The sequence below is a fragment of the Hibiscus syriacus genome, unplaced genomic scaffold (genome assembly GCF_006381635.1).
Source record: "Hibiscus syriacus cultivar Baekdansim isolate YM2019G1 unplaced genomic scaffold, ASM638163v2 tig00112977_pilon, whole genome shotgun sequence".
Lineage (NCBI taxonomy): Eukaryota > Viridiplantae > Streptophyta > Magnoliopsida > Malvales > Malvaceae > Hibiscus > Hibiscus syriacus.
Window position 1 is genome coordinate 66487 of NW_024063429.1, and position 12840 is coordinate 79326.

Genomic DNA, 12840 nt, shown 5'->3' on the forward strand with positions numbered 1-12840 from the left:
ACCGATGCAAGTTTGGTGGCAGTTGCCGACAGTTGTGTCTTCCTCGGTGATCTGGATGTGTCAAGGTGTGCAATCACCAATGCTGGTGTTGCTGCTTTGTCCCGTGCAGAACAACTAATTTTGCAAGTACTTTCTTTCTCAGGTTGCTCCGGAGTGTCGAACAAAAGCATCCCATTCCTGAAAAGATTAGGCAAGACCCTCTTAGGGTTGAATCTCCAGCACTGCAATTCAATCAGTAGTGGAACTGTTGAGCTCCTTGTAGAGAGCTTGTGGAGATGTGACATCCTTTTCTAATATTATCATTCAGCACAGGTTTTTTGGTCCAACAAACCGGTCATGCTCGTTGCTCTATGGCTTGGTGTTTTCCTGGGTACCTTGGCTTGTTTTTCGGATGGCCTGTCCATCCCATTTTTTGCAGGCTTTCTGGACACGGGAAAGTCTGATGTCATGTTCGAGCCCCCGTCCACCGGAGGCGTTTTCGTAGCCGTGGTTCACGGAGAATTCTATGTTTGGTGGCTTTCCATCAACTGCTTGTAAGTATATTCTTAAAATTCTATACTGATGCAGTCTCTTATGAAGGAAACAAGATGAATTATGCTTCACTCTCTTCAACCTTCGTCTTTGATGGCTGTCCTTAAAAGATGACATACATATCAGGGTTCGATGTGGGAGACCTTTCAGAAGATGCTCCTGATGATGTAGAGGGTTTGGATGCTGCTGCAGCTCATGTTGCAAATTTGTTATCAACAGAGCCCGCTGACAGTATGTTTCCTCGCATATTTTTTTTATGAGGGTTTATGATGCTATTCTTTTTCTCTCTTTTTTTTTCTTTTATTCGCGAGGGGGGAGTGTTTTCCATTTCCCTTCGAGTATTTAGTTATTGTAATTGTTTTTGACATTGTTCTAATCCTGGCCTTCTCAAATTCCAGTTAAACTAGGTATTGGAGGTTTCAGTACGGGTGCAGCAACCTCTTTATACTCCGCGACCTGTTTTATTCACGGAAAATATGGAAATGGCAATCCATATCCTGCCAACTTGAGCACAGTAGTAGGACTTAGCGGATGGAAAATTTCACACGTCAAGGAGAGCATAGTAGGTTTCTAAGGAGCCATTAGGAAACTCCAAATGAATCATGTAGCATCCTTTATTCATTTAAGAGGATTTTGTAGTCAAGGAGAGCATAATGATGTCACTGTCATCAAGCCAAGACTAGAGAGTAAACAAGAACGTGTAAGGCTTGAGCCTTGTCAAGTTTATTTGTTAAAAGATTACGATGCACGATAATGCTTAACACACTTCAAATCTTAAGCTGATATGTACGTCTACTTACCATGAGAAGCCGAAAAGGTATAGTGTATTTCATTTGTATAACATGACGTACTTCTTGTTCAATCTTAAAACCCTTGATGTTGCCATCAGAATCTCCAACATACCTGCAAATTCAGAAATTAAATCGATATGAAAAATTCAATTGTCGCATGTGCTCTCTTGAAAGTTGAAATAACCTACAGTAGAGCAAAGAACCGAAGATAGACTTGCATGTAGGGACCAGTTTGCATAACTGCTAAAGATGTAATTTCTTCTTTAAAGACATGTGCATGAGACAAGAGCCTCTTTTCCGAGTCCCAAACCTACATTACAATTTCCATAAAAAATTAATTCCCATATGAAAGAGATCAGAAAAGAAGACATATTTATAGGTAAAGTATAGAGCAAGAAGACATATTTGTTTGTAAAAGTAGACATATATATAGAAACTACTTTTACAAACAAATAATATAAAAATACAATGTCCTAAATTTTATTTTTAATAATTTTTCTTAGAAAGCAAAGAAATAGAAAAACATAAAAAGAGAAACCAAACCAGGCATACATAAAAATGAATTGGTCACATGCAGAACCGACAAACCTTTGCAAATGAAATAACGGTTTAAAACAACACTAACATGTAATCAGAAAAGAAAACCCAAAATGTCAACAGTTTATTAGATTTAGGTAAAAACAAAATCCCAAATATATAATTAGAAAATAAATCAAATTTTTAAAAAACCCAAAAAAATCAATAAACATGGCCGCATCTACATTCATCACAATGTATTTTTGATAAGAAGTGGAGGTCTCGTTAGAAATTAGAACACCATAAGGTGTTCCAGAAATCAGCGGAAAGAAGAAAAAAGTGCCTCAAAATTTTATTAATAAAAGAGTAGTACAATGCATATGATTACAACCAAACTTATGCCCCGTACAATAGATAAAACCAAAAAACGAGAAAAAAGCAAAACTAAACCAAAACTCCCTATCTTAGCCAATTTCAGACTTTGCTAAAACGTCTACCTCTAAGTTTGCTAGCCTAGGTATCCAACGAATAACGCCCTCCAAGTTCCTTATCTTATCCGCAATTTCTTAATCCACTCCACAAACAACTTACTATCACTCTCAATAATCAACCGTCTCTTAGAGCACCAACTAGAAGATTCAAAGAAAATTAAACCATGTTTAATGACCTTAAATTCCATTAAAGAATGACCCGGACCAGGAGCTTCTTGAAAAGATCCTAACACTGTGCCAGACTCGTCTCTTAGAATCCCGCCTAAATCGCAAGCCTTCCAATCACCATTAATCGCAAACCATGTTTTATTCACGGAAAATATGGAAATGGCAATCCATATCCATGATTCACACGTCCCATACTTATGCTTTGCAATCGCTTACATATATTTTTGTAATAATATAATCTAACATAAATAATATGTTGAAAGATAGCGTGACCTTCGTAATAAAGAAATTGTTATTATTCTTTGAACACTCGAGTTCAAGCATCATAAATATTAGGGGTGTGATTATCTAATGTCGAAAAGTTGAGAGTTATCCTTAAACATATATTGTCTTATACTTATCGTTAATAAAAAACAAAATTTTGAAACATAAAAAATTATATATAATGAAGGGCAAATTACATCGTTCTTCACTGAACTTTACTCTCTCTCCTATTTTACTCAACATACTTTTAGTTTTTCTAATTTAATCACTGAACTTTACAGATTGAATCATTTTACTCACTCTTTTGTTATCTCTCTAACGTTGTGACGGTGTATATTTTTTATTATTATTTAATCTAAAATGATAAATTACATCGTTCCTCACTGAACTTTACTCTCTCCTATTTTGATCACCCAACTATATAATAAAAACAGAAGGCTACAGGATGTTATTACCAGCCATTGTCGACTGTCGTAGATGATTACCGTTCGATCCCAAATTTCATATGCCCCTTCACCTATAAACCTTGAGTCTGAATCCGACATCCATTTTGATAGAATTTGATCCAAAAGTCCACGAATTAGAGATTGAAAGTAAGAAAGTCGAAATATTTTAGTCGATATTCACGGATTTTTAGATATTTTTTGATAAAACTGTCAACACACCTTTTCGTCCTACTAGGATTCAAACTCCTAAAAATAGGATAGAATTTTAATAGGATTTAAACTCCTAAAAATAGGATAGAGTTCTACTATGATTTAAATTCCTAAAGATATGATCCACAAGCACTATAAATAGCCATTGTAACTCACTATTGTAAGACACGATTTACAGACAAAATACAGAGGAAAACACGAAAAATACAAAGGCAAAGCTATTGTAAACGATTCGAAGTAATAAAGGTGAAAGCTTTTTTTATCTTTCGTTTGTTTCTCTTTACTCTTCACTTGCATGCGTTGTTAATCGTGTTTTCTTTGGAGAACCCCAAAGACAAATGTTTTAGCCGATGACTCAGAGGGAGTTTTTTCGAAACTTTGATTTCAGATCTACGCTCCCTAGAGGCTATTTCGCAAAAACAAATTACATTTTTGGAATGAGAGTACGAAAATCTATCAAAAAATGAATTTTTTTTATTTTTGCCGGTTTTAATCTTCAATGTTCTTTGACATTTACCCACTTAATTTACATTCCTTTCATTTTAATCCCTTAATTAGTTTTATATATATATACATACTTGCTAATTTTATTTTTAATTTATCACTTTTTTAATTTTTCTCTATTTATATACGTTATTACCCATATATATATTTATTTTCTTTGCATTTTTATTATTACTATTATATTTATTATTATTTTTACTATTATATTTTCCTTTTATTCTACTTATTTATTATATATGTATATTTTTATATTTTATTATTATTATATTTTTATTTTCTCTTTCTTTTTATTATTCTTGTATTATTACTTGTATTATTTTTATATTATATATATATATATATATGCATATGTTCTTTTTAAATATTTTAGTTTTTATACCTATTATTAATATATATTTGGTTTTTTTTATTTTAAGTGTTATATTTTATAATATTATACATATATTTTTCTATTAATTTTCTATATTTTTTATTATCATTATATTATATTTATTTTCTTTTTTTATTGATATTATTGTTGTTATATATACATTTTACTATTATTATATATATATATTCTACACAAGTTAATTATATCTACCTACTTTGTCCCCATCCCCTCGTCATTTTTTTTCTTCCTGTCAATTATACTTCACCAAACATTACTTTCTTTTCTTCCCTTTTCGGTGTGATTGTCTTTTTTTAACTACTTATTATCATTATTAGTATTGTTACTATATATATATATATATATATATATTGTAATTATCTTTATTTGTTTTTTTTACCATTATATGTGTATATGTTCTTTTCTTCATTAATTTATTAATTTATATATATTTACTTTTTATTTATTATATATATATATATTATTCGTACTTTGTTATTATTATTTTGTTTATTTGTTTTATTTATTTTTTTTTTCTTTTTCTTTATTATATATATTTTATTATTTATTTTTTTACTTATTATTTTATCTTTGTTTTCTTTATTTTATCATTTTACTTAATTTGTTTTCTTTTCATTTTAATTTAATTAATTAATTTCTTACCATTTTATATAACATGGCTTTTTTACTTTCTTAAGGGTACATTTTCAATCAATCAAATGTAAGTTTTGGATCGTTATTTTACCTTTCAATTTAAACTTTCAACTTTCTTAATTAAAGACAACTAGAAATTACATAGTACCGAAAGGGCGGTTCAAGGGTGCTAATTCTTCCTTGACCGTAACCGACTCCCGGATCCGACATATCACTGGTAAGACGCAGATAGGGCACTTTTCGTAAAGTAAATGATCGGTGGCGACTCCCAATCCAGTTTTCACATCGAAGCCCAATTCCGGGGCACAACCGAAAGACGTTTACGACAGCTTGGCGACTCCGCTAGGGAGACAGGTAAGTGAGTCAGGCTAAGATAATTTCCAGTTGTCTTTTTAATGAAAAGGGTAAGTTTAAATTTTAAGGTAACATTTCGATCCTTATTACTTACTTTTGATTATATTTTCGAGTAAATAGTTGTACTGACCGTTTTTTAATGATTTCAACCCTTAAAGATTTTTCATCTAAGGCTCTAAACTCGAGCTCCAAACCCTGCTTTAAGTGGGGGTGAAAGCGACGCCTTTGTGTGAATTTATTCATCGTGCGTGAATAAGGGAATGTGTCCCTTCGAGTTTAACTTAGTCCACACAAGCCTGTGATGGGTTTAGGACTAAGGGTCTGGCAAGCCCAAGGGGGCACCGGCAAGCCCAAGGGGGCACCGGCAAGCCCAAGGGAGCACCGGCAAGGAGAACTCGGGTACCATTTTTAGAACCTAAACTGGGAGACCATGGAGAATTAGAGCCTACCCCGAAACCACATTTCCGAAACCTATGATATTTTTACCTTAACCATGTCTTTTTTTTCCTTTCGACATTTATTTATTTATTTATTTACTTTACTAACATTTATGCCTTTGTGTTTGTTTTTTTATCATTTGCATCATAACAAGAGGCTATTGATCCTTAAAAAGCGTTTGTTACACACAAAATAATCTGAATTAATGGACAAAGGTGTTGTAATACAAGAGATTAAAAACGCCGAGGCACGACTATGGTCCGAGATGACTCAGAAAGAGAAGGGAGACAGTCTTCAGGAGAACTACGTGTCAGAGCTGATTAGCTATGCCTCTGTCAGTCTGAAACAGAATGATGTCCAAGAGTTGCGAAACATTTGGGACAGTTGGGGGAATAACAGAAAGCAGAAGTTCAGCCAACGATATGGTGATATTGCCCTCTTACTCCATGTCAAGACTAATGAGCCCCTGCTCCGAGCATTAATTCAATTCTAAAACCCGAGATATAGTTGTTTCACCTTTAACCGGGAGGACATGGTGCCCACAATTGAAGAGTATACTACCTTACTACGCTGCGAAAACATCAGACTAGAGAGGGCATATATCAAACACATCAAGAGTCAGCCTTTCAAGGACGGACTAGCTAAGATTGCAAGGGTTGATGAAAAATGGGTGACTGATCGACTTCGACACAAAGGTAACGGGGAAGGAATCGAGTGGATCCATATAAAGCAACTAATGAAGAACCACCCTGATGAATGGAAGACTATAGATCTTTTTGCACTGGGTCTGTACGGTTTGATTATCTTTTCGAAGACCTTGGGGTGCATCGACGCAACCGTAATAGAACTATTTGAACAACTTCCAAGGCGAGTCAACCCAGCGCCGACCATCTTAGCCGAGACCTTTCGGTCTCTTAATCATTGCAGAAGAACTGATGGAGGAAGGTTCATTGGATGTGTTCAGCTCCTTCAAGTCTGGATTCACAGCCACTTCTGGAAGACTAACGGGATTGCCTACCGCCAATTCAGCACTACCTATTCACCATTAGGAGAGTTCATCACTATGAAATGGCATGAAGGCGCTTTGAAGGAAGAATGATTGAAGGTCTTCACTCATCTTCAGGACTGGGATATTACTTGGAGAGCCCCCTGGTTGTTTTTCAGTGACGTTCTTTTCTGATTTGGGGATTCTGACACTATGATCTTACTTGAATTTTGGGGTGCAGTTGGGTATGCTCTGTTGTTAGCACTTAGACATTATGGGGCACGTCAGTTTATCCCAGCAACATACGGATTATCTACATCAGAGTTTGTGTATCACAGTGACAGTTATAAAAAGAGGATCAAATAGGCAAACGAGTCATGGAAGAAAGTATCCCGGATGGATGTCGTGGCTGCCAGAGATATGCTTACTCCGGATTATATGGAGTGGCCAAGATTGAGAAAAAATGATAGCATCTCGATGTCAGACTGTGAAGACACCCGAACCATAAAGGAACATCTCAGGCCTGTTCCTTCTGAACTTGAGATAGTCAAGGCAGAGTTTGAAGCTGTGAATAATGAGCTGAAACAGAGAGTTAAGGAACTTGAAGATGAACGTTATCAATGAAAACTAGATGTCGATTCTCATAAAGATAGAGCAGAGAAACTGGAAAGGGAGCAGAAAAGAGTCTATTTTGAGCTTGAAGACTTGAGAAAGGGGTACCAAGATAAAGTCAATGAAAACTCATGAGAATCCAACGCTTGAGAATCCAAATGGCTAATCTGGAGAAACAATATGAGAAAGATGGTAAAACAATATCTTCAAAAAGCAAGCGAGTGAGCTTCAGATAGTGCCCTTCAACGGGGGTTTGCAATGGCGTTTCCGTTGGGAGCAAGCACAACAAATGGTGAAAGCCAGAGACGCAGTCATCCGAGATTTCCTGGATCAAGTACAGAAGGCAGCTCGCCATCTACACGGCCTGGCGAGGGAAGCTGGAGTGGTCCAACAAGGCATACAACAGTGACAGATGAAAACAGAAGACTTGTCAACCTGCTGGAAGTTGTTCGGGGTCTAGAGGATTTAGTCCGAATGTACCTTTGATTGTTTTTATGTCTCTTACAAGATAAAACATTTTTGTCAAAATAAGGATTAATTATAATAATGGACATTTTTCTGGATCAATGCCTCGAACATTTCATGCATTTTTTTTTCATTTTGCGTTGTGCATCTACATTTTATTTTATTCATAAACATGAAATTTCTTCATGGAGGATTCGATGTGGTTTTAACCACATGACACCAAATGGAAGCAAGATTGTAACATCAAAAGAAAAAATTGAAAACAATACAGTGGGAGCCTGATCAGCTGATTGTTGGACAAAGCCTACCATGATGATCTAAGAAAAGAATCCCCATATCCTAAGAGCTACGATGTTGAAGCTGTTAGCTGTTACCACATAAGAAGCCCCAAACATTCCTTTGAAAACTGTAAGGCGCTTGTCGAAGAATGGGGCATGACATATACCATTTTCACTTAGAGGATTGTTTTGTTTGAACACGTCTTTGATCTTTCATGTTTGCTTAATATTTTAAATGATTGAATTTATGATGCTTTATAAGGTGGAGCAATTGAACAAATTTTAATCTTTAGTTCTTCGAATATTAAATGAATTAATGATTCTTTTAATTCTTCAAGAATTATAGATTTTTGGTATATGGAAAGATTAAACCTTTCTTACCCTGTCTCAAACCCCAGAATAAAATACCTTGATTCTTTGCCCAAAACAACTCGTGGTCATTACCAAAAGACGAAATTTTGACATTACCTCCTTTTGAAATTCTTGAACATTGCCTTTATCTTTTTGATACACTCATACCTTTCTTTGAGTCAATAAGATCACACCACCGTTTTTTTAGACTCAAAAATAACCTTTTTTACCACTAAAACCCAAGGCATTGAGTTGTTCATTTTAACATGAGCATTCTTCTAAAGAACCAACTTGGGGCATCTTGCGGGGAGCCTGAACATTGAGACATCTGGGGAAAAAAGAAGAAGAATTCATTCGAAATAATTTCATCATGCATTAATTACACTGTTTTCATGTGAATAGAATTAATCTTGAAAATCTATCCCCCTGGGGATACCTCTTCTGTGAAGATTTACATGTATGAAATGATGAACGGTTTTCTTTCTTTATCCCTTCACAACATGAGAAAAAAATATATCCCTTGTGTCCCCTTTTGAGCCTGTAGTATTTTTCTTCTGATTCAACCTTAACCAATGATCACCCTCCACACTGGGGGGGCAAGGTGGAAGAAATATGCTCACATGAGCGAAGAAATTAATTTAGATGAGATACCAAAAGGTGAACCAAATGCCAAGTGCGAAGATTCAATCAGAACAAAAAGGACAAAAAAAAAGAAGCAAAAAAGAAAAAAAGAAAAGAAAAAAGAAAGAACAAAAATCAAAAAGAAAAAGGGACAAAAAAGCACATGCAAAGATTTCCTAAAGACAAATAGCACATCAAGCTTCAAACTATGAGATTGATCAAGCACAATCATTCCCGAATCACTGAATCACTTCACTCGAAGATCATAGAGCATCAAGAGAGAGAAACATTTTAAGCAAGATTGAAGGCATCAGAATGAATTGATCATTGGTTTAATACCCTGAAACACTTGTTTGGGCCTATTTATCCTTTTCATTTGTAACCACGAACCATGGCCTACATTACGTGCCTTAAAAGTCCATTCTAATTATACATGGATTTCTAAACAGAAGAGACTATCTTCAGATTTCATCCCGCCCATCAGGATTAATCTTTGTTTGCAAAAAACAATGTAATTAATGCATGGTAGAGAAAAATAACAAAGGGGGTTCAAGACGTAAATCCTGAATAACGTCTTGAAACCAAAGGAGGATTCAAGTTGAAAACCTGAAAAGGCGGCTCGAATATAAAAATTGTGCAACTGAGGCGATCACACAAATTCCTTAATAAGGCATCGTACAATCCAAATATGACCATGAAAGTTGGGAGTCGGAGAACACTTCCAAAAGAGGAGCATGCAAGCTACCCCATCAAACCTTTGAGCATCAAGTGTCAAACCTTTTAGCATCAAATGTCAAACCTTTGACCAAACATAATAACCTGAGATTTTTTTTTATCCTTTCCTTACTTAACCACTTCCCAAAAATAGCTTTGATCTTGGCACTTGTCAAATAGCTATAATTCATTAAAGGATTAACAGTATAATTAATTCTTTGATATCCGATGAACTCTAGTTTATGATTCGTCTCAATTGTAAAACCATGAAAGTGACAATATTTTCAAAACTTTGGATCAAATATTTTTCAAAACTCTTTTAATTGATATTTTCATAACTTTGAAAATAAAAGAGAAAGAAAAACATTTTTTCAACAAGACAGTCTCTCTAGAGTGGATCTTGGTAAATGACATGTGACTTTTAGACACAAAACCCATGCTCAGAATCAATGCTGAAGCAAGAAATGAGGAACATTTGGGGCATCTTTGAAGATTCAACATCAAATATTGGGGTATTTTTGGATATTGGGGCATCATTTGGGGATTCAACATCCTAATGCAAATTATCAGACCTTTTTCAGGAGATAAAATATAACCAATTCATGTTACATGCATCTTATGCATACATTTTAGAGCATCATATTTATCATTTTCCACATACATAATTTTTTGCAGCTTTTAGAGTCAAGTTTCGACTTCAAGATGAAGGATACTCGATTCAAAAGCACCTTTAAAGATTCATGTTGGTTGCTTAACTCAGCAGCAAGAAGCTACACTTTGACCAACTCGACATATTGAAAGTTTCTCTCGAACTCACAATTTGCTCGAGAGTAGATTTCAAATTTACAACGAAGGATATCTAGCTCGAAGCCAAACATCCACGACGGAGGATATCGTGCCACTCAAGAAAACACAAGTTCAACTTCACAACGAATGGACGGCTGGTTGTCAACAACAATTTTCCAATTTCGGAGCCAATTTCAACTTCACAACGAATGATATTGGACTCCATACAACGCAAGTTCAACTTCATGACGAAGGGACCGCTGGTTGTCAATAAACAATTTCCCAATTTCAGAGCCAATTTAAACTTCACAGCGAAGGATATTGGACTCCAGACAACGCAAGTTCAACTTCACGACGAAGGGACCGCTGGTTGTCAACAAACAACTTCTCAATTTTAGAGTCAATTTCAACTTCACATCGAAGGATATTGAACTCAAGGCAACACAAGCTCAACTTCACGACGAAAAGGCGACTGATTGTCAACAAAATTTCATTCAGAGTCAATTTCAACTTCACATCGAAGGATATTGGACTCGAGACAACACAAGTTCAACTTCACAACGAAGGGACGTCTGGTTGTCAACAAACAATTTCCCGGTTCCAGAGCCAATTTCAACTTCACGACGGAGGATATTAGACTCAGAACAATGCTACTTACTTGGATTTCAACTTCACGACGAAGGATATCCAATTTCAGGCTCAACTTCACGACGAATGGGCCACCCGCGGTTTCAACTTCATGACGAAGGGAATCGTGCACACAAGCATCATCCATCTTTAGATTGGATTTCAACTTCACGACGAAGGATATCCAACTCAAAGAAGGAATATCTGTCAACAAAGACCTTCGAGTTCGACTACGCTCAGCTCCAAGGCACATCATTTACAGCATAACCCAAGGCTAGAAGGGTTCTCTGCCATCAAAATTATCGAGTTCGATTCCATTCAGCTCGATGACACATCAATCGCATTACTTTCCGGTTGCAGTCGAAGTTTTCAAGTCGAGAAGAGGACCTGGGTTAACCGTGCTTTAGTGACAAGCAACCATTTTCAAGCAAACGCTATCTGTCAATGAAGATTTCTGAGTTCGATTCCGATCCAAAGTCTTTAAACCGAGAAGAAGACCGAAGGGCAACGAGAAGCCACGTGCTGATTCAAATTCCGAACTACGGCTTCAATTTCATATCATTTCAAGATGAACTCGGCTTCATGACGGATGAGTCATCCGTAACTCAATTCGACAGGGAGTTATTGAAACATCAGAGTCAATTTTCAACTCCACCGAACGAAAAGTGTCTTTTAATCTTTGCCCTATCCCCGTTACACGACTATGGGCAAAGAGGGGCAGCTGTCAACACACATTTTCGTCCTACTAGGATTCAAATTCCTAAAAATAGGATAGAATTTTGATATGATTTAAACTCCTAAAAATATGATAGAATTCTACTATGATTTAAACTCCTAAAGATAGGATCCACAAGCACTATAAATAGCGATTGTAACTCACTATTGTAAGACACGATTTACAGACAAAATACAGCGGAAAATACGGAAAATACAAAGGCAAAGCTATTATAAACAATTCGAAGTAATAAAGGTGAAAGTTTTTTTTATCTTTCGTTTGTTTCTCTTTACTCTTCACTTGCATGCGTTGTTAATCGTGTTTTTTTTGGAGAACCCCAAAGACAAATATTTTAGCCAATGACCCAGAGGGAGTTTTTTTCGAAACTTTGATTTCAGATCTACGCTCCCTAGAGGCTATTTCGCAAAAACAAATTACATTTTTGGAATGAGAGTACGAAAATTTATCAAAAAATGAATTTTTATTTTATTTTTGCCGGTTTTAATCTTCAATGTTCTTTGACATTTACCCACTTAATTTACATTCCTTTCATTTTAATCTCTTAATTAGTTTTATATATATATATATATATATATATATATATACATACTTGCTAATTTTATTTTTAATTTATCACTTTTTTAATTTTTCTCTATTTATATACGTATTACCCATATATATATATATATATATATATATATATATATATATATATATATATATATATTTTCTTTGCATTTTTATTATTACTATTATATTTATTATTTTTTACTATTATATTTTCCTTTTATTCTACTTATTTATATTATATGTATATTTTTTATATTTTATTATATTATATTTTTTATTTTCTCTTTCTTTTTATTATTCTCTGTATTATTACTTGTATTTTTTTTATATTATTTTGTTATATATATATATATATATGTGTGTGTGTGTGTGTGTATGCTCT

The 12840-nt window shown here is 34.8% G+C and overlaps 1 protein-coding gene across 1 annotated transcript; it reads left to right on the forward strand.

Annotated features, from left to right (window-relative positions):
• Positions 1–505: 505 nt before the first annotated feature.
• Positions 506–1105, forward strand: LOC120184911 (acyl-protein thioesterase 2-like). The gene is made up of 3 exons (XM_039189266.1): positions 506–533; positions 658–762; positions 930–1105. The coding sequence occupies exons 1-3, from the start codon at positions 506–508 to the stop codon at positions 1103–1105; spliced, it is 309 nt and encodes a 102-aa protein (XP_039045197.1).
• Positions 1106–12840: the final 11735 nt, after the last annotated feature.